Below are 20,430 nucleotides of genomic sequence, written 5' to 3'. Positions count from 1 at the left end.
AAAGCTCTCACTGGTTTCTTACTGAACTAAGTTCAAACATCTTAACCTAAAAATTCGAGGCCTTTTTTTCAAAGAAAGCTCTTTTTCGCAAGACTTGCATGTTGTTTAAGAATTTCTACTTTATATTGTTTCCAGTTTTACATTTTTAAATGTTTTCTGGTCTTCCAAAGGGGGGAGGGGAAAGCAGTAGTGGAAAACAATGGACTATTCCCTGTCCCCCATACATATCTCAAACTCTTACATATCTTTGATCACATCATTTCCTGCTGACCTAGAATGTTTTCATTAAAACTCCATCTTGGTAAAATACCACCTGTCCTTCAAGGCCAAACAAATGCAAACCTTTCATGAAAGAACTGGTCCCTCTTCCTCCTGTACAAATTATCTTTCCCCTCCTTGGCATTCACATGGAACCTGAGGTGAATATCCTCATATACTTATCTAGCAGCAATTTGTATCACAGCCCTTTATTTCACCTCCCCACCCAAGTTGTGGGTGCCAGGAACGGCAGAGATTGTTTTATTTATCTTTCCATCTTCCCAACATTTGTTACAGTACTCTGCACAGATACTTAATAAATATTGACAATGCCTAAAGATCAAATAATTGGGCACCACATGAATTTAGGGGTTTAAGGGAATCAAAGAGAGACCCAAATAAAATAGTAGTTTGTAAGAAGTCTTAGTTCCATGGTTCTCTATACCTGCAAATTGAATGTAACTGAGATCCCATTTCTCAACTATTACTAGAATCTCATATCTAACTAGATTTCCTCTTAAGAAGCACAGTGAGCTAAGGAAAAGTTAACTGAATGAACTGGGTCAGACAAGTAACACCAAGTGAAAAGTCATGGAGCTTAGGTTACAAAGAGTATAAAACAATTATCATCATCCTACAGAAGGCAGTGACAACCACCTAGTGAGAAAATGGTACCTTGAGTTACTTATGCTAGAATCAACAAATAAATGGCAAATAAATACCTAATTTCGAAAACATACATGAAGGAGCTTATAGAAATGTCAGAATAAATATTAGGAGCTGACAAAGGATGGACTTATTTCAAGTGATGCAAATCATGTCAAAACAGGACAACAAAAATTTGATACACATCCTGGGTATGTGAAGATCTTTTTCATATGTGAAAGAAAACTGGGTTTGGAGTCAAGTGAAAACTAGGTTGGAATCCAGCCTGGCATTAATAGTTCTGTGACCATAAGCAAGTTACCCTCTGAGCCTGTTTTCTCAACAGTAAAATGTGGATGACAATAACTGCAAGAGGTTATTGTGAAGATCAAGTGAGACAGCATGTAAAGAAACTTTCACACTTCAAAGTATGTCGATTGCTACTTTCTGTAAAATAAAGAGCTGTAAATACTTAATTTTAAATTTAATTAAAATAAATCTGATTACATGCTCTCTAAGGCCCCTTCCACTTATAAAATTTTACTTTTTCTCTATACTAATTTGTATAGTTAACTGCTGAAAACTTTTGCCATTTAATAAATCAATTAAAGGCCCTTGTCCCCAAGACTCTTCCACATTATTTTAGGATTTCTTCACGCTCATCACAATTTTGCATATTTTTCAGAAATGCATTTTGGTCCTTTGAAAGGAGAGGAGGGTAGTAGAATACACATTATAAAGTTACACCATGGAAATAAAAGTATTTTTAAACCTCTTTAGAGTGCAGTTAGGTAAGAAGAAATACGTGGAAATTGTCAGATGCTTCTCCACACATCCACCCACCAGATACCATCAGAGCCTGCGTGGGGGAGTCTCCCCGATCTTGCCTGACAGCCTCCTTGACTTTCTTTGAGGTCTGGAGCTAGTTAGTGATCGCCCTGGCCCGTCATGGTATTTTCAGTTAACAAAGCAGTTACTCAACAAGGGGGAAGGGAAAGGGGGGAAGCTACAGAAGAGGAGCAGCAGCTGCCGCCGCCGCCGCCGCCGCTGCACCCGTGATGTCAGGGCAGGATGAGCCCCGGGGCCGCCACCTCCTCTGCTCCTCCGTGACGTCCGGCCAGGGGTATCCCCAGACGATCAGGAAGTGGCGGCGGCAGCCGGGGTTGCTGCTGCTGCTGCCGCTGCGGCTCCGCCCCCACGCGCGGCCGCTGGGCACCTCGGGCCAACCCCGAGCCCCGCCTGCGCCTCCGCCCCGTCCCCTTCCCCTCCCCCTCCCGGGGGTCCACACTCAGAGCGACCCACTCACTCACCCCGACCTCCGCGCCGACTTGTGTGTGCGTGTGTGTCTGTGTCTCTGTGTGTGTCTGTGTTTGTGTGGACATATGGAGGCGAGGCGAGGGGGAGCAGGGTCCCCAACGGCCCGGGTCACCGGACCAGGCTGACAAAAATGGCGAGTGTCGCCTGGCGCGCGCGCCTCTCATCACCCCCCGGCCGGCTCCTGAGGTCCTCAGGGCCGGGGTCAGGGCGCCCCCTCCCTGCGGGCTCTCACCAAGGAGTGCCCGGGCCTGGGAGGAAGGGGGAAGGGCAGGGAGCGCGCGCCGGGGCCCACGGGTCTAAAAATAACTGCCCAATGCTATATTTGGTTCGGCCGGATCACAGCCCGGCCCGCGCCTGAATGGAGCAAGTGAGGAGGGAGCTGGGGGGGAGGGGGGGTGACGGAGGGGAACCTACTCCGCTATCTCCGGCGCGCGGCGGCGGCAGGGCCCCGGCCAACTGCTAAATTTAGAAACCTCGCCTGCGTCAATCACGCGCCTCCCGTGCGTCAGCGCCTAGCTGCTCTCTGTCCGGCTCCCTTTGAATAGATACAATGTAGCAGCGCCCTCCACCAGTCCCTGGATTGGTAGCAGCGAGAAAGAGGGCGGTGTTCCACAGTACTGGGCTACCTTCCGAGCTTTCTCCCACACTCGGCTCCCTGCTGCCCTCCCCGTTTGAGAAAAGAGAGAAGGGGGCGAGGAGGGTGGAATATATACACATACACATACATGCATATACGCTTATATTCATATGTGTGTATATATACATATATGTATGTATGTATTTCTAGATTCCCGTCCCCTCCCGAACCTTCTCCGAAGGAGTCCTGAAATGGAATATGCTGCCAGTTTCCCTGTGTCTCAGGCTAAGATTGTGACATATTAAAGAGATGGAATATCAGGTCTCATTCAAGCAGAGAACCACAGGGATGGTTACTGGTTGTGCGGACTTACCTAGACAACCACCGTCCACAGTATTCGATCCAAAAGGTTGTTTGAACACAGCAGCCGGCGTCCAGTCTCGGGACACTTTGAGTATTTTTCTCAGCGAGAAATTCTCACTCAAGACAATTTCCAGGGGGTGGGGATGGAGGGAAGAGTCTCATATTCACAGTCAATGGCTATTTGCACGTAATTCCATAACACAGTGGGACGATATATCCATACCAAATTCTCAAACGAGTAACTGATTGCTATAAATCTTATTATCACAATTTTTAATTTGGGGACACGCAGAAGTCACCTGTTTCCAATATGCAAAAAGTAAAAGTGTTAGCTAGCTATGTGTTCAATTTTTGCCGTGGTGCGGGTGTATTGTGTTCAGCTAAATCATACGTGTGCTGTGTTGTGTTTTCAATGATTTTTATGCTCCCGGTTAGACAAACAATAACGTAAATGTCATGAAATAAAACCTCACCCTGAAAGTAACCCTCATACACTGTGCAAAATACGCACCAGAGTCGGGAGGGAGGATTGCTAATGAACCCTTTTTTGCAGAGGACTGGATAAAAGTAAGCAACTTTAGCAAGTCATTAAATGAGAAAGACGAAGTTTCACTGCAAAAGGGTCATTTGGCTATAGTGACCGACCCCTGTACATCCACTGATAGGAAGATCGTTCAGTGACACTGGATGACAAATCCCCTTCACTTTCTGAAGCACTGTCCTCCTTTTCACCCAGGCTTCCTGGACACTAGGCAGTCTTGGAGTCGTGCCAACACGTCTTCTCCTATTCTGCCCCAGCCCAAGCAACCTGCGCTGACAGTCTCTGGCTAGAAGCACAGATGAGCGGGTCTTCAGTCCAAGAATCAAACGTGTTCTGCAGAGGTTGGCAGCCAATGACTAGGGTCTCTCAGGGTGACAGGCAGCTGTGCTCAGCTTCCATTGTAAAACAGAGCGAGTGACTGGAACACGCGCGTGAGCGCGCGCGCTCTCTCTCACACACACACACACACACACACACACACACACACACACACACTCCCTTACTCACACACGCGGAACCGGCCGGGGTGAGGGGAGGGGAGGAGGAGGGTGACGTGAGCGTCCCATGGCGTCACCATTGACGTCTCGCATTCCAGGAGCTCTATGGAGAGGCCGCTAGGGCTCCTGTGGCATAAATGACGTTCGGAGAGAGCAAGCGAGCGCACAGCCGGGAGAGCAGAGTCTCCTGCCTCCCCCCAGCTTGCAGCACCTCTCTTTCTCCTTACACAATCCCGCACACGCTGACACATACACACACTCATCCCCAGATATACACACACCCAGAAGCACACACTGCATACACACTCCACACTCTCCAACACGCTCACACACCTCTCCGATAGACAGAGCTTTGCGGTGCACAGCCGCGCCGGCGAACCCCGCCTCCGGCTCACATTGTCACCCTGACAGGAGCAGCGGCAACGGCAGCGGGAATAACAGAGGCTACGGCAGCGGCAGCAGCGGCGCGGCTGCATTTTTTCTTGGGTTTATTCCTTATCCCCTGGCTCAGGAGCGGCAGGAGCCAGGGCGCCCGCTGAGCTCCTCTTCCTTGCTTTCCCATGAGTTGGGATCGCAGCATCTCCTGCGAGCCCGCAGCCTCCGGGAGTTCCTCAGTTTGTACAAGTCAGCCCTTCCGGGACCTCGGCTACTACTCCCCCATGAAGATTTCGGGGCAGTCCTCTATAAACTCGATATAAAGACGGAACCGCCACAGCAGTCAAGTACGTATGAGATTCGCAGAGCTATTTAGGGGAGTTGCTAAAAGTTGCTCGGAGGGCTCTCTGGTAGCTACTGATTTTGACAACTTTTTGTGGTTTTCTCCTCTTCGCTCCCTACAAGTGAGTCGTTTTGTAAGGAGTCCCGAGGACTCTAATCCGAAACTTTTACCCCGTAGGAGTCCCGCTGGGTTATTTCGTGTGATTTCCTCCCCCTCCTGGAGAGGCTTTTTCTTTAACAAAGAGGAGGACCAGGATTTGTGCAATAGCTGCTCCAGCGATATTATTCAGGGTATTTCAGGCTCTGGTTGTTGTCATGGAAATGATGCTCTCGGCGGCGGCGGCGGCGGCCGGGAGTTGCAGCTCCGGTGATGAATGGCAGTAATTTTCCTTCTTTAAGTAGGCTTGAAAATAGGTGATTTTGTTGGTACAAGTTAGTAGTACCTAATGGAAACTACAGGGCAGGTTGATTGGATTTGGGCTGAAAGAGGAAAATAACCGGGGGGCAGAGACTGCAGGAGCTACAGAAGCAGCTCTGAGGAGCACAGTGGTAATTGTTGGAATGTGGCATATTGTAATGAAATGAGTCGGGGGCTTCTCTAGGCACGTCTGCCCTGCATCTGCTCTTCTCACATTTACTCTTTTCCTTTTGGAGGTAATAAATTGTAATTACCAACTTTAGTGACCCAGCACGTGTGTGTGGTTTTCCTCTTCTCTGAGTCTTGGTTTGATGTAGAAATTACTTTTTTTTTTCATTTTTTTATTGTTAATTGAAATAGCTCGTGGCTCTAGAGGAGTAGAACAAAGTCATTTTTTTTAAATGACTGAAATGAAAGTTCTCGGTAGAGAGAAGTTATAGGAACGTTGAAAGTACCTCCTAAAAGATGCCTTACAAACGTGTTGGGAAAGGTATTGTTTGGTATGCAGATTGTAGGTGTATATTTTTCTTCCAGTTTTCCAGTAATATTTCCAAAGAATGCCATTTATAAGTGCTCCAAGTCAATCAAGAGGTTCTAAATGCCTTGATTATCTGAAATATTTTTACACACATACAGCCCATACTGAAATATATCAGGAAATAGACATCACATTGGGGCCAAGGAATGCTCATTTATCTCGGCTAATGTGAAACTTTTCATAGAAAGCAAAAAGCTGGAAGAAATAAAATCTGCCTGACTCGGAAACTGAGCTTAAATGTATTTGTTAGCAGTAGTGTGCTAAGGTAATTACGGTTTAATGAGATTTTCAGAAGAAATCACCCCTAACCTCCAACTTTGCTACATTTTCACCCCACCCTCACCCCTGTCCCTACTCTCAACCCCAGAAGTATGTTTCCAGAAATTTTCTTCCCTACTGTCCACTAATGGACGAGGTTTGGAAACTCCACTGAGGACCCTAGCCACAATACTGTTTCATGGTTTCTTCCAAAAGTTGCAAAGGGGAGGGAAACCCGGGGGTGTCATTGGAGCCTGAATATGGGGAAGAAAGCCGCTTTGACAGGAGTAGTTATCCCTCCCTAATTTACAGCCCCCAGGCTCTGTGTTCCTGGCTCTGGCTGCTGCAATCAGGAGAAGTCTTACGTGTTTAAAGGCGCAGAGAGTGTTTCTAGGTAACCAGCGGCTTTGGGGGCGGAGAGGAGCCCTAGGGCGCTCAGCTTAGAGAGAAAAGCAGCCTCGTTCACTAGGGGGCTAACCCCGGGAACAAGGAAGGAACAAAACCTCGGAGCACAGAGATGAACCGCTCACCTCCCCAACTGAGATCCTGGTGAAATTCAGTGGTAACGGAACGGAACAAGCGACGCTGAAAAAGTGTCTCCTGGGTTAGAAACCATTCGGAGACTCGTCCATCAGGCTTCACCAGTTGGGGAGCGGGGAGACGGGATATTTTGAGAGTTCATACTAAAGATAAGCAAAAATAATAATAATAAGGAAAATGTGAGGCATCTAATGCAAAACAAGATGAGGTATCACTTACACGTGGAACAGAACTGAAGGTTTCCGGTCTACCAGATGCTAAGGGACCGGAGGGGACTGGACAGGCGGGCTATGGCTGGGGAATCCCCACTTTCCCAGTTGCTATCGCAGCTTCACAGCACTATGAAGTTTAAACCCACTGCCACAGTATTTCTTCCCAGACACAATCCAGTGCCCGCACTTCTAAATAGGAAATGAAAGTTTTCTGAGCCTCCCTCCAGATTATGTAACTACAGACATTTTTGCTCTAAGTTCAAAAGCGAAATCCTAAATTCGTCCAGTGAAAGGGGGCGCTGCAAGCCGAAGGTTGTGGCTTGCCAAGCCAAGAACCCAGGCTGGCGCTGGAAAGTTTCACTGCTGCTTTTTGTGTAGGTTACCTCCGAGAAGCACCAAGTTAAAGCTAAGTGGGCTGGGGAAAGTGTCCACTCAGGATATAAGCGGGGCTGTAGACCAGTGGAATTGTAGAGGAAAGAGGAGTTGAGGGATTGGTGTGTGAGGTAGCATACAAATAGACTTCAAGAACAGATTCACAGGATGTCTCGTTGTCAGCAAGTGTCTGATTAACACTGTCTTATTTTTGTTTGCCTTACCCCTGGAAAGCTAAAGTCTGGTAATAGAACTGAAGATCTATTAGCATTTAGACTAAAAAGCAAAGATTTTGTCAATTCCCTGGAGTAGTCTTGCATTCGTTACGAACGATGTGCACCTCCTCTCCACCTTGTTATTCTTGTATTCCTTGGCAGGAGAGAGAAAAAGCCTTCATTCTGCATATTTACGTTCATTGATCCACCAGTTCTGTTAGAACCCCGAATATATTTTCATTTCTTTCAAATGTATGTGTGTATGCTGAAGTGCTGAAATTTCGAATAATATTGAGAAATTTTTATAGTTGAGGAAATGATTTGGGATAGTGCCCTGATGTCATAGACATAGGATATAGGATGGAAACAGTAAGTTTAGTTTCTATTACTACTTTTTTCCGTGTGTCGCCTTCTCTCCAGAAAGGTACTAGCTTGCTCTTTAGTGCTGGAAAATGAGGATCTTTCTCTCTTATTACTGTTCTTATGATAATTATCGACAGTTACATGGCATTTTCATTATTTCCTGTACCTATCCCCCCTCCTCCTTCTTTTCCCTTGACAAATAACCAACCAACCAGACAAAAACCTAGCCCAACACCACTGCAGCGTCGAAGTCGGAAGATGTCACTCTTAATGTCGATTCCTTAGCGTCTGACTGGTTTCATTGTCCGGCTGAACACCCAGCTGGTCTCATTGTGAACTTTACTCTCTCCCCTGCGGTGCCTAACGCTGACAGAACCCAGTTCGGAAGAGCGCCGCCAGCCCAGCGCCAGCTCTCAGACTGGAACCACTGACGACCACAGCAGCTTCACAGCCGCCACCCCGCTGGGCCCAACGCCCCCTCCTCAGCCTCTGTCTGTAGCCTCCTCCGGAGAGACCACCAGCCCCATCATTCAGCGCACAAGATTCCCTCCAGGTAACCCCGCCGCCCGAGGCCCTAAACTCTTCCTCCCCTGGTGGACGGGGAAGGGAGATATTGCAGAATGGGCTGGCTAAGTCACTCTTCCTCTTGGTTTCCAGGCCCGATGTCTATGAGAAGGTTTACCTTAACCAGGATCTCATGGCCTGATCATGTCACTGGCAGTTAGTATATAAACTTCTTTTTTCCTAGTGAAGCTTTGAATATCCTAGTAATGGGACTTGCGCTTTAGGGCTAAGCTATACATTTTTCTGAATCATTTTTTCCAAGAAAATCACAGACAAACCTACAAATTATTATCCTCCTTACGGTTCAATATATTCGTTTTAGTCATAGAATTGGGGAGGGGGGCATCTCTTTTTTGCATTTAAGGGGTATGGCATCATCATTTAATATAATAATAAAAATCTATTTCTATAAACCACAGGATTACCATTTATGGCTATTGAAAACCACTTTGTTGTTATTAAAAGTCATGTAAGTGACAGTAAAGAAGTTTTCAAGAAGATGGGTGCTCTGGGGATTTTTTAAAAAGAGGGTTCTATTCTTCCCTTGCATTATAATTATTTTCTTTCCTTTAAAACAATTAAACAGTGATTATTAGTCTTTCATCTCATTTTAACAATCCTAGCAGCAAAGACAACAGTGTTTTGATCCCAATTGACGCCAAACAGTCCTCTCTTCTCTACGTTTTAGAAGTACAGATGTCTTCTCCTAGGATAATAAATCAGTGAGATTTGGAAATATGGGTAAGATAAGGTTGTCAAAGGAAAAGCAAATAACTAATTTTAAAGTCCTTCATTCTTTTTATGTGGATCTGACCATATCACCTGCCCTTCCTTTTTCAAGGAAAACAAGTTACTACAAGCTGCTGCATTCATATAATCATAAAGCAAAGAGATGGGCTATTTAGACTTTTAGTTAACTAAGCCTATAAAATATTGTGACTCAAAGTTACATCAGATGGACGTCTCAAATTGCTGTCTAGCTAGAGGGTTAAGTACACTAAGAATACCTTGTGCCAATAACTGCTTCAGCAGTCTTGGTTGAAACTGATAGGGAAGCAGATCCTAATTCTGTGACTGCTTAGCTTCTCTTCCCTACCTGTCCACTCATTTACTGCCTCCACCCCATAATACTTGATGTAGATGGGGGAAGGGGTAGGAGTTTGAAAATGCTGTTTGTTTCAGTCACAAATATGTGTGTATATATGTATGTATGATCTAAGGCGCAGAATATCCTTGGGATGGGCATTTTGTCGCAGTTGTGGAATTTTTTTCTTTGCAGATAAAGCAAAGTGTCCAAAGTCTATTTTCTGGGCCTACGTTCCATCTCCTTGCCTAGAGGACTGAAGTTGGTGGTGGTTTGGGGAGGAGGGGCGGGGAAGGGCCTGGGGCGGGGTGCAGAGGATTGCTGCTTCCAACTGAGTAGAGCTATTAGAAAGGGGAGTATCCGGAAGAAAAGTGACTCTAAGGGGGATTGACCTCCTCTGTCCCAACTCATAAATATGTCACTGTTCCCCATGAGTACTAGGTCTGATGTCGGGCTGCTTCTTTATGAACTCGGTTTCTTATGGGCAAATGGTCTGTGCCTGGGTGAATGAAGTGGTCTCTCCTTTCCCAAAATAAACAAACAAGGTACTAATTTGCTAGTCAGTTAGTTTTCCACTCTAGGTCTTGGTTGACAAAGAGGCCATTGCAGTTAATTCTCAGTGGAGTTTTCTAGCAAACGCTTCTGGGTTTTAACCAGTGACACCAGGCTCCCTGGGTCTGGCGGAAGGCTCAGGCATTAACTGTGCTCAAGCCTGAGGCTTGGCTTCAGAGGACAACGCCTGCCTAATATGCCCTTTGACACAGCACAGCCAGTCAGGAATTTCTGAGGAGTGAGAAAGATTGGGTTTTGGTGTCTGCGAAAGGCGGCAAGCTTTGGCTTCGACCGCTTCTGGAAGGGAGGAGGAGGGTAGGAGACCTCTTCACAAATTGAAGGGGGAGGGGCAGCAATCAACCTTGCTAATGAATTAGTTTAGGGAGAATTCATATCTGTTTCTGAGGGCTTTTTGTTTCTTCTTTGCAGATATGCCCTGCGTGCAAGCTCAATATAGTCCTTCGCCTCCTGGTTCTAGTTATGCTGCGCAGACGTATGCTTATGGCTCGGAGTACACCTCGGAGATCATGAACCCAGACTACACCAAACTGAACATGGACTTAAGCAGTCCTGAAATCACAGCCACAGCTACCACCTCCCTGCCCAGCTTCAGCACCTTCATGGAAGGTTATCCCGGGAGTTACGAATGCAAGCCCTCTTGCCTGTACCAAATGCAGCCATCGGGTCACCGGCCCCAAGTCAAGATGGAAGATTCCCGGGGACACAGTTATCACCACCATTCATCCATTCCGCAGCCTTCCTCCTCCTCAGAAGAGGAAGTGATGCCCAGTACCTCCATGTACTTCAAGCAGTCTCCCCCTTCCACCCCAACCACGCCCAACTTCCCCACGCAGCAGACGTCCATGTGGGACGAGACACACCAGCTGCAGGCCACCCAGACTTGCCTCGCGACAAGTCACCTGATGGATGCCCCAGTGAAAACCGTTCCAGCTGCCACCCGCTTCCCTCTGATTCACTTCAAGCACTCGCCACCTCACCCTCCTACCCCCATCCCGGTGGGAAGCCATCACCTCCGCTATGATCCCCTCCAGCTAGGAGCCACGGACCGCGTTACTGCTGGTAGCCAGCCTGCCCCCATGGAAGGCCACCCTTTTGGGCTGCCGATAGTCAAGAGGGCCGCCCCCTTGCCTTTCCCCCAGCTGAGCCTGACACCTCCTGCTGCCGCCGCCTCAGCCGGGTCCAGCTTGCTAGGAGAGAGTACCAGCCTCCCGTCACCTCCCAGTAGGAGCTCCTCCTCCGGTGAGGGCACTTGTGCTGTGTGTGGGGACAACGCAGCATGCCAACATTATGGTGTGCGCACCTGCGAAGGCTGCAAGGGTTTCTTCAAGGTGAGCACCTTCGTTCCCTTTTCTTCTTCTCTCCCCCAGTCTCCCTATTGTTAGGCTGCTTCTATCCTACGTCCAGAAATTTAGCCACTGTCATCCAAGTGCATGAACTTATGTTATTCATGACTTTCGTGGTCCTTGTACTTAAGGTAACTCCCCAGGCGTAAATTAGGAATGGAAAGGGGCAGCTGCCTGAATGCATTTGTAAAGATGCCTACCTTACAATCTAGGAGTTAGTTTAGACTTTAGGAGAAACTGACTCATCCAACCTCTCAGTCTTGCTTGCACTCAGCTATTTATTCATTCATAGACTTTGTAGAACACTTAATTATTCTGCCTTCCCTCCAACAAAACACACAGACACCCCGTGCATACCTGATTCTGTATCTCTCTCCTTTATATCTTCACCAGAGTTCTAATCCGAACTCAGTGTTGCTGCTTGTCGTTTTTGGAAGGTGGGGGAGGAATGAGGAGAACTAGGAGATAAGGTTAGGTGAATGAAAACTAGAATTTAGAGTGGTGGACAGCAAGTGATTTGAGTAAGTAGGGCATAGAACTAAACATGACTTATTACTGTCAGCAGATGACAGAGACTACACGGATAAATGAAATCTACAATTAATACAGACATTTCATTTGAGCCATTTGCTTTAAAACTCTTATATTATCAAGGATTTGCCAGAGCTACTTTTCAAGCTATTGTATGCCTTTAACTTGGATTTTCCCATCTTATGCCTTTTCCTGGTTACAACTGCTAAAGAACAAATAAAAGGCTAGATGATGAGCAATAGGAGAAAAATAATGAAAATGAAGAAGGTCATGGATAGTCCACAAATAAAGTCAACCCTGAATAATTGAAAGTTGACTGAGATACCTAAATAGCAATACATTCCAAGATAGAAATTTCCACTGTGTCCTACCAAGAGCCCTCTGGCCCTCTGTTTGTTCTAGCTATTTTACTTTGGGGGGGGGGGGGCGGGGACCTATACATAACAGGGGAAACAATAAACAAGCCAAACAAAAATAACCTGTTAATTAAAGAAATGGAAGCATATTTTACCCAGTGGTCTTCCACCATTAAATTGAATTCTTTTAAAATGTGACATGAAGTGCAGTTAATGATGGGAATTCAATTATTGAACCGTACCGATCTCTCGTGCTTCTTAAACTCTGCAGCCACACACAAATGCAGGAAATGTTTTAGGTTATTGGAAACAATGTATATGGTACTTGAAACAAAACGCTACTGGAATTCAATTGGCATATGTCACTGGAGCAAATAGAGTTTTAGGAAGGGCTACATCTTCACCATTTAGTAGCTTTTCTGTTAGTTTGGAATAGATTTACATTATGTATGGATATATGTATATGTATATGTACATGTATATATGTATACTATATGTACATATACATATATACACACATATGTATGTCAGAGGTGTTAATATTGAATTTTAAACTTTTGAGAATATTCACTTATGTAGGTGAAATTTACATTATTTTTGACATATGTGTTTAACATTTACCTTGTTAGAACTCAGTTTTATTTGAATATTGTTGTTAAGTGAAGTCTGAAGTCTCAGAAACAAAAAAATAGGTTACATGGTGAAAATTGACACTCATTTTGAAGACCCTGGTAGAACTTGTCATCAAAAAGCATATAGAGAATCTATCCTAGATTATCTGGATTTGTTTTCTACACTGCTCTAATGCATCAAAGCACTTTTCATTCTCCACTTTGTTTTGTGCTGGGTAATCCTAGTTTGTAATCATTTGTAAATTTTTATTCTAAATGTAGACATATTCTGTCTAATTCCTTAGTTGGTTGGGGGAGGGAAGGACATTATAGAAATGAAACAATATTACAGCAGGCAATTGGTTCCATAAAAATAATGTTAGAATAAATATTATCAATAAGTCATTAGCTGAACAATGGTACATCTGTGGGTATTGTAGTAGCTTTATTACAATGTATTAAGGATGTTATTGTAATGTGATGATGGGTGGAGCAACGTTAAAGAGAGTGCTTGTATAATAAATAATTCGTTTATACAACTTTCTTGTAAGGCTAATATTATTTTTAATGTTGGAGAATGAGAGGATTTCATTTTTAAAGTTACCTTTGCTAAAATATTCAGAAAGAAGTATAGGGAGAAAAAAGACTGGACCTTGAAGTCAGGGAGACCTGGGTTCAAGTCCTCTCTCTGACACATACTAGCTGTGTGACTATGGGCAAGTCACAGTATCTCAGTGCCCATAGGCAACTCTCTAAGATGGATAGTGGAATTGCCTCAATAGAGGGAATCTGCATATCAGGAAATTCTTCACACTGATGAAATCACAAATCCAAAACAAAAAGAAAAAGAAAAACTATGATTCTGGATGAAAATAATGTAGTTCTTTGTCTAAGCCTGCTAAACGTAACATGACCCAAAAAAATGCTTGTTTGAGATGACATTGATGGAATTTTTCCATAAATACTTGATTGTAAGAAAAGTTTTTGTTTCCACTATCAACAGACAAAAAAATTGAATTATAATATTCCCTTCCTGCTCTGTCTATGAGATGTTTTTTTAAAAACAGTAGTTAAATTTATTTGTCACCAAATCATTTTATCTCCACTAATGTTTCTTCTTCAAATACTTCAAAAAATCATGTCATTATTGTGGGCATTTATACCAATGAAATTCATCACAAGCCCATCCCTGCCCTGGCTGACAATGTTTCTGAGTTTGCTGTGGCCAGCCTTTCCAAACTTAGCTAAACTAGTATAAAGATAGCAGATATACAATCCATTTGTAGGCAATATTTGAAGACTTTCTAGCTTGATGAGACCTACCGAGGATAGTAATGCAGTGGCATAGCCATCACCTCCATGCCAAGATGAAACATTAAACAAGGACTTTAGTGAATGATTTTTAACTAATATGTATTTGTATCTTAAAATCTGAAATCTTATTGAAAGTTTTCTAACATCAAAGAGGGTAATGTAAGCTAATTAAAATTTTTATGGTAACACGCTTAAATTTTCTATATATTTTAAACTAATTTGGCCCCCTTTCCATTACTCTACCTCCAAGGCTAACACACCAGTTACAATGATGTATTCACAATAAGCATAGCAAATCAAGTGCATTCCAAAGAATTTTAATAAGGAATTCTAATAAGGTCAACAATAATCAGGGGGAGTGAAGCAAGAAGAAAATTGTTCCTTAGGGGATTTTACAAGTGGAGATAATCTAATCCATAAAGGTATGATGTATTGACCTGGTAATTTCAGATATTATTTTATCATTCAAAGTTGACTGTCTCCTGAGACTTGCTTCACAACAATCCCAGATGATTTTCATTGTCAGCAGCTAACACTAATAAAATTGTTTTTCCTGCAGGCTAGCATGTTAGGAAATTAAATTTATCTAATTATACGAATTGCACTGTCACTTTTCACATTGTAATTAAAATACATCTTGTCGGGTCCTAGCTCTTTCAAGAAACTATTAGTTAACTATCTCTATATTGTATTTTGTCAGAGAACAGTGCAGAAAAATGCAAAATACGTTTGCCTGGCAAATAAAAATTGTCCAGTAGACAAAAGACGTCGAAACCGATGTCAATACTGTAGATTTCAGAAGTGTCTCAATGTCGGCATGGTTAAAGAAGGTAAGAAAGTTATGCTCCTTTTATTAATAACAGCCACTTACTCTAGAAGTATAAAAAATTTCCATTTTAATGTTGTAGTAGTGAAATTTCTGGATTCATTTTTGCTCCCAAATGTTTTGTTACTAACATATATTTTTACATCTTTTAATGTTTTGTCATTCTAGTTTCCTAAAATCAATTAATGTATGAGAGTAAATACGGTAATCTTTATAAAGTCGATTTTTATCAATATTTCATTATCAACTATAGATAGAAGATGTCTTTCATAATGCTTATTTTAGCTAGCTCTCAGCTGTGGAGTGAACATTTATTTAGAATTCATTGTTGTTTCTATAAAATAGATCACATGAATGATTTTTTTTAAATCATTGAAAATATGTCTCGATTTTCATGACTTATGAATGTCTTTGAAGGTCAAAATTTCTTATTCTTTTGAAATCAGTTGTCCGTACTGATAGTCTGAAAGGAAGGAGAGGTCGGCTGCCTTCCAAACCAAAGAGCCCATTACAGCAGGAACCTTCCCAGCCCTCTCCGCCTCCTCCTCCAATCAGTGTGATGAATGCCCTTGTGCGAGCTTTAACGGATTCAACTCCCAGAGACCTGGATTATTCCAGAGTAAGTTTTTATAAAACTTTGACCTCAAGTAAAGGAACAAGGTATCTCTATATTTCAATAATTACACACATTCAGTTTGTAATTTACCTATGCAACATGTATCATCATAAGTAAGCCTTTCAGTACCAAAAATATGCAGTCACATATTGCTAGATGATTCCTGATTGTTATGCCAATGGAAGTCTGCACAGATTAATTTTTAAATTGGAGATTTCATAGGATCAGAGAGTTGGAAGTGACTTTAGAGGTCATCTAGCCCAACCCCTATATGATTAAGAATCCTCCACCCTCATAACAGCCCAAAGAGTCTAAATGCCTTCTGTCACATTGCCAGACTCTACTTAAAGAGCTCAGTGATGGAAAACTCACAGCCTACCAGGGTAGCCTATTCCATTTTTTGCATATACAAATTGTTGGGAATTTTTCTTTAGAGTAAACTAATCTTCCTCTCTATTAACATCCACCAACCGTTCATTGTTCTGTCTACTGAGATCACACAGTATAAGTCTAATCTGTCTTCTACATCCCAATCTTTCAAGTATTTGAAGACAGCAATTGTGCCTCTCTCGCTTAGGAAGATCTCTACTCCAGGCTAAATACACTCAGTTCCTTTAACTGAGTATGGTATTATAGTATTATCCAATTATGGTATTATTTCAAGTCCCTTGCAGCTTTGATCACCTTTTTCTAGATATGCTCTTTTCTGCAAATGTTATTCCTAAAATTGGTGACCAGAAACAAAGTGCTCTAGATATAGGTTGACCAGAACAAAATAGAACAAAATGGAATGATCACGTCCCTTGTTTCACACACTATAATTCTAATAATTCAAGCTATAATCTCATTAGCTGTTTTGGTTGTCACAGCATACCATTCATATTGAACTCCAAATAAACTAAAGGCCTTAAATCTTTTCTACATGAAATGCTATCTAATCACATCACCCCTATCCTGTACATGTATGATTGATTTTTTGCACCTGTTCAGCACTTTCTGTGTATCCCTATTAAATTTCATCTGATTAAGTTTGGCCTATTGTTCTTCAAGTCTATCAAAAACTGTTTTAGATACTGGTTCTATCATCTAACTTACAAGCTGTCTTGTCCAGTTTTGTTTCCTTGACAAATTTGATTAACATAATATTTATGTCTTTATCCAAGACACCAAAACAACACAGACTAGAAGGCTAAGGACTAAGTCCTACAACAAATCACTACAGATCTCTTTGTAGTTTGAACATCAGATCATTAACTTATCCTCTTTGGGTCTAGTCCCTCAAATCAGTCCCAGATTCACCTATGTAGCCATGTTATCTGCAAGGATATCATGACAGGCTTTGTCCGTGCTTTGCTGATATTCTAGTATACTGTGTCTACAGCATTTCATTGATTAAATGTCTTATCTAAAAAAGGAAATTATGTTAGTCCAACTTGAATTATTCTTAAATGATCCCATACTGACCTATAGTGATCAATACTTCTTTTTCTCAGAGCTCACCAAACATACATTTAACAACTCACTCTAGAACTTTGCCAAGGACAAACATCAAGTTTACTGGCCTATAGTTTACAGAATCCATTTTCTTCCCCTTTGTACAAATCAGTTGGTTTGCCTTTCTCTAGGCCTGCAGCACCTTTTCCTTTCTATAGGATTCCTCAAAGACCATTCAGAGTTCTGCAATCATATTCATAACTTCTCTCAGTATCCTGGAATATAATTCACTCAGGTGAGGTAACTTGAAGACATTTAAGTTCTTTCTTGTCATCTCCTCACTTATCTTAGTTTTCAATCTCCCTTTAGCTATTTTTTGTTTGAGTCTTTCTAGTTCTAAGAACATTCTCCTAGGTAGGAACTACTGCAACAAATATATGTTCTCATCAATGTGGACACTCTCTTTTAATGATGCAAGATGAAAATATATTCTTATCCTGTGTGACTTTGGTCCATGTTTTCCCATAAATCTGCTCTACGAGAGATCTACTCAATGTACAAAATGTCTTCCTCTAGGTATCTTAACAGTCTATGGGTACCAGTGAAGAACTCAGAGTATTTGTTCTCTATCTTTTATTCTTGCTACATGGCTAACCCACCTCCTTTTCTTTTCAAATATCCCTAGGATGATGCCCTGAATAGGGAAAACAGGAGCAATATAAGTTTAATAATTGTGCTTTCTCTCTGTCTTCTGGTATCATCTACTCCCAAACAATGGGATTGTTTATTTCTTACTCTTCTGACCTCCAATACAGCTAAACCGAAAGTTCTTTTTATTTTCCTTAGCATACTTCACCACCCTCAGGTCATTCTGAGCCTTCAGTAACCTTCCTAGCAGTATTCTTATAGGTCTGTGGTATTGATCCTCAATTAGGTTCCATATTTTGTGTCTTTAAAATCTGAGCTCAACAATGAGATTCTGTATAGCCATCTCACAAAGATCTCCCCTCTTTCTTTCTCATCAGGATCATTTGCAATTGCAACATCAGAGTTTCCTTCTTGCGAGTCTCTTCATATCTCTTGAGCCAACTTCCCTTTAAAAGGCTCAGTCCGTGGGATCCTGCCTGTCTCCTCTCTGAATTCTTTGACATATGTCCTCCATAAAGTCCAAAGTACAAGTCATACTATGGCTAGTATCTATTAGAAATGCTAAGATGACTTGGTCAATTTTTTTGAGGTTCCCTGTCATTTCTGTTTTACCAGTTGGAACCTACAAGTCATATCCAGGATAGCAGTTCTCCTTATCATTTTCTCTAGGTTCTTAAAAGAAAATTATCAAGGCCTCAGGAATTTATCAGTTACTTTGCTTTTAGCAGGACAAGACCCCAAGCAGATGTCCATATAGTTAAAGCCCTCACATATAGGTATATTTTGCCTCCAAATAAGTTTCCTGATCTATAACAGAAAGTCATCACACTGTTCTTCCATCTGACTAAGCAGTCTGTGGTTCATACACATCATAATAGCATTCACGTTGTACCTTCTTTTATTCTTAATGTTTTCCAACGTGCTTCTCACTCAGGCTTAAAACGTCCCTACGAACATATATGTCCATAACATAAAGTAACACCATCTATTTCTTCTGAACAATGAATACAGCTCCATTGCCATACATCCAGCCTAAGCTGCATCCCACCAAGTCTAAGCGATACACTTGTGAAGCTTTACTTTTATGTTAAAATCTGAAATTCGCTTTATTGCTCATTTTCTATGCATTATATAATCTGACATACCCATGCCTTTCTGTCTTTTAATGATTTTTAGAATGTCAGTCATTATAATTCAATTTTATTGGATTCCATTAAAATGTCATAGCAATAGCAAGTTATATTTTAGATGATTTTTCTTGTCTTGTTTTGAATCATGATAAGTCAAGTCAACAAGCATTTTTTGAAGTGCCTATTATGCGCCAGGTGCTATACTAAGTGCTAGAGATATAGAGAAAGATGAACAGGTAGCTGAATTGTTCTGTACCTTAAAGCCTATAATTTCTGCCATTGAATAAGTTAAAAAGAGAAAGAGAAAATATGTTGGTTAAAACATTTTAAAATTTTAATCTTCATATATCAAAATGCAAACCTTTCAGATTGCTAAGTGAACATGTTTCCCAAAGCCTGTAGGAAGCTGAGTCAGAGAAGTTTTATTTAAAGTCACAAAGAGATAGGCTTTAAAAACCAACATAAGAATTCAAGAGCTCTTGGTTCTATGACTTGTACTCTGACCATTGAACTAAACCCCTTTGTTTGAAAAGTACACTCAGGTTATTTTGTATTTATTTAGTCAAAGTATCTCATGTTAGATTTGCTTCTCATTACAATTTTTTCATTTGTTTTCTGTTTCATTATTACTTTTAATTCAGTAATACATATTCATGCAATGTTTCAGAAAGCACATAATTACTAATTTTTTAAAAAATGTGTTTAATGTACCCATTTGTTGGCCATTTCATGTATTCTTCATCAGGCTATGATGATTTCTGGCAATCGAAATAAACTAGTAGTAACTGATCCCACATATAAGAAAAGTTATACAGAATGAGTCATCTACAAGCAAAAATTACCATTATGTGTTAAAAAAAAAGATATTAGAATTAAGTCAACAAAACATTTAACAGATGCTTTGCCTGCTAAATAAGTACTCTAAGGAGACAGAGAGAGAGAGAGAGAGAGAGAGAGAGTGTATGTGTGTATAGTAACTACTCAGAAGAATCTATCTCTTCTTAGATTTCACATAATCACATGAACTTTTCTCTCTGGAGAAGGCAACTCAACTAAAGAAATATAATTAAAATTTTGGGAACTATAACAGAAAAAACAAACTTTTTTGGAAGTAAAAATGAAAATTGTGGAATTTTTTGAAACATATGTATTAATTATTTTAGAACCCTTTATGGATTTAAATACACTAGGTTAGATAAGGAATGCAAAATATACATCTAACTTAATTTTCTAAAAAAAATAATATTTGTTATATTTAGAGATGTGATTGCTCTCATGGATCTAGTCAAGGTTGAGAGACAAGAAACTTGATTTTCTTGCCTTAGATCTGCTATTAAATAAAGTATTGTAGGGTTGCCTTTTTTAATGAAGCAATATTAATGTTAATAACAGATCATATCTTCAGTTTTTCAAAAAAATTTTACTTTCCCTACATCTAAATTATTTCTTTTCCACTCAAACTCCTACTATCTTCTAACTGTCATGTCCACATCAATATGATATAAAAAACTATTCAAAGATTATTAGATGAGCACAATGGCTATTGGAGGAAGGATAGTGAAGAATGAG

The 20,430-nt window shown here is 41.6% G+C and overlaps 1 protein-coding gene across 1 annotated transcript in view; it reads left to right on the top strand.

The window, feature by feature from the left end:
- The first annotated feature begins 4,335 nt into the window (after nucleotides 1-4,335).
- The window catches only part of NR4A3 (nuclear receptor subfamily 4 group A member 3), a 35,528-nt gene continuing 19,433 nt past the window's right edge, over nucleotides 4,336-20,430 (top strand). Inside the window, 8 exon segments of the mRNA XM_036739133.1 lie at nucleotides 4,336-4,377; nucleotides 4,380-4,491; nucleotides 4,494-4,540; nucleotides 4,542-4,920; nucleotides 8,205-8,384; nucleotides 10,461-11,380; nucleotides 14,908-15,037; nucleotides 15,480-15,652. Coding sequence (XP_036595028.1) covers nucleotides 4,336-4,377; nucleotides 4,380-4,491; nucleotides 4,494-4,540; nucleotides 4,542-4,920; nucleotides 8,205-8,384; nucleotides 10,461-11,380; nucleotides 14,908-15,037; nucleotides 15,480-15,652 — 1,983 coding nt within the window.

The sequence above is a fragment of the Trichosurus vulpecula genome, chromosome 9, assembly GCF_011100635.1.
Source record: "Trichosurus vulpecula isolate mTriVul1 chromosome 9, mTriVul1.pri, whole genome shotgun sequence".
NCBI classification, from domain to species: Eukaryota; Metazoa; Chordata; class Mammalia; order Diprotodontia; family Phalangeridae; genus Trichosurus; species Trichosurus vulpecula.
This window is presented reverse-complemented; position numbering and strand designations above follow the sequence as displayed.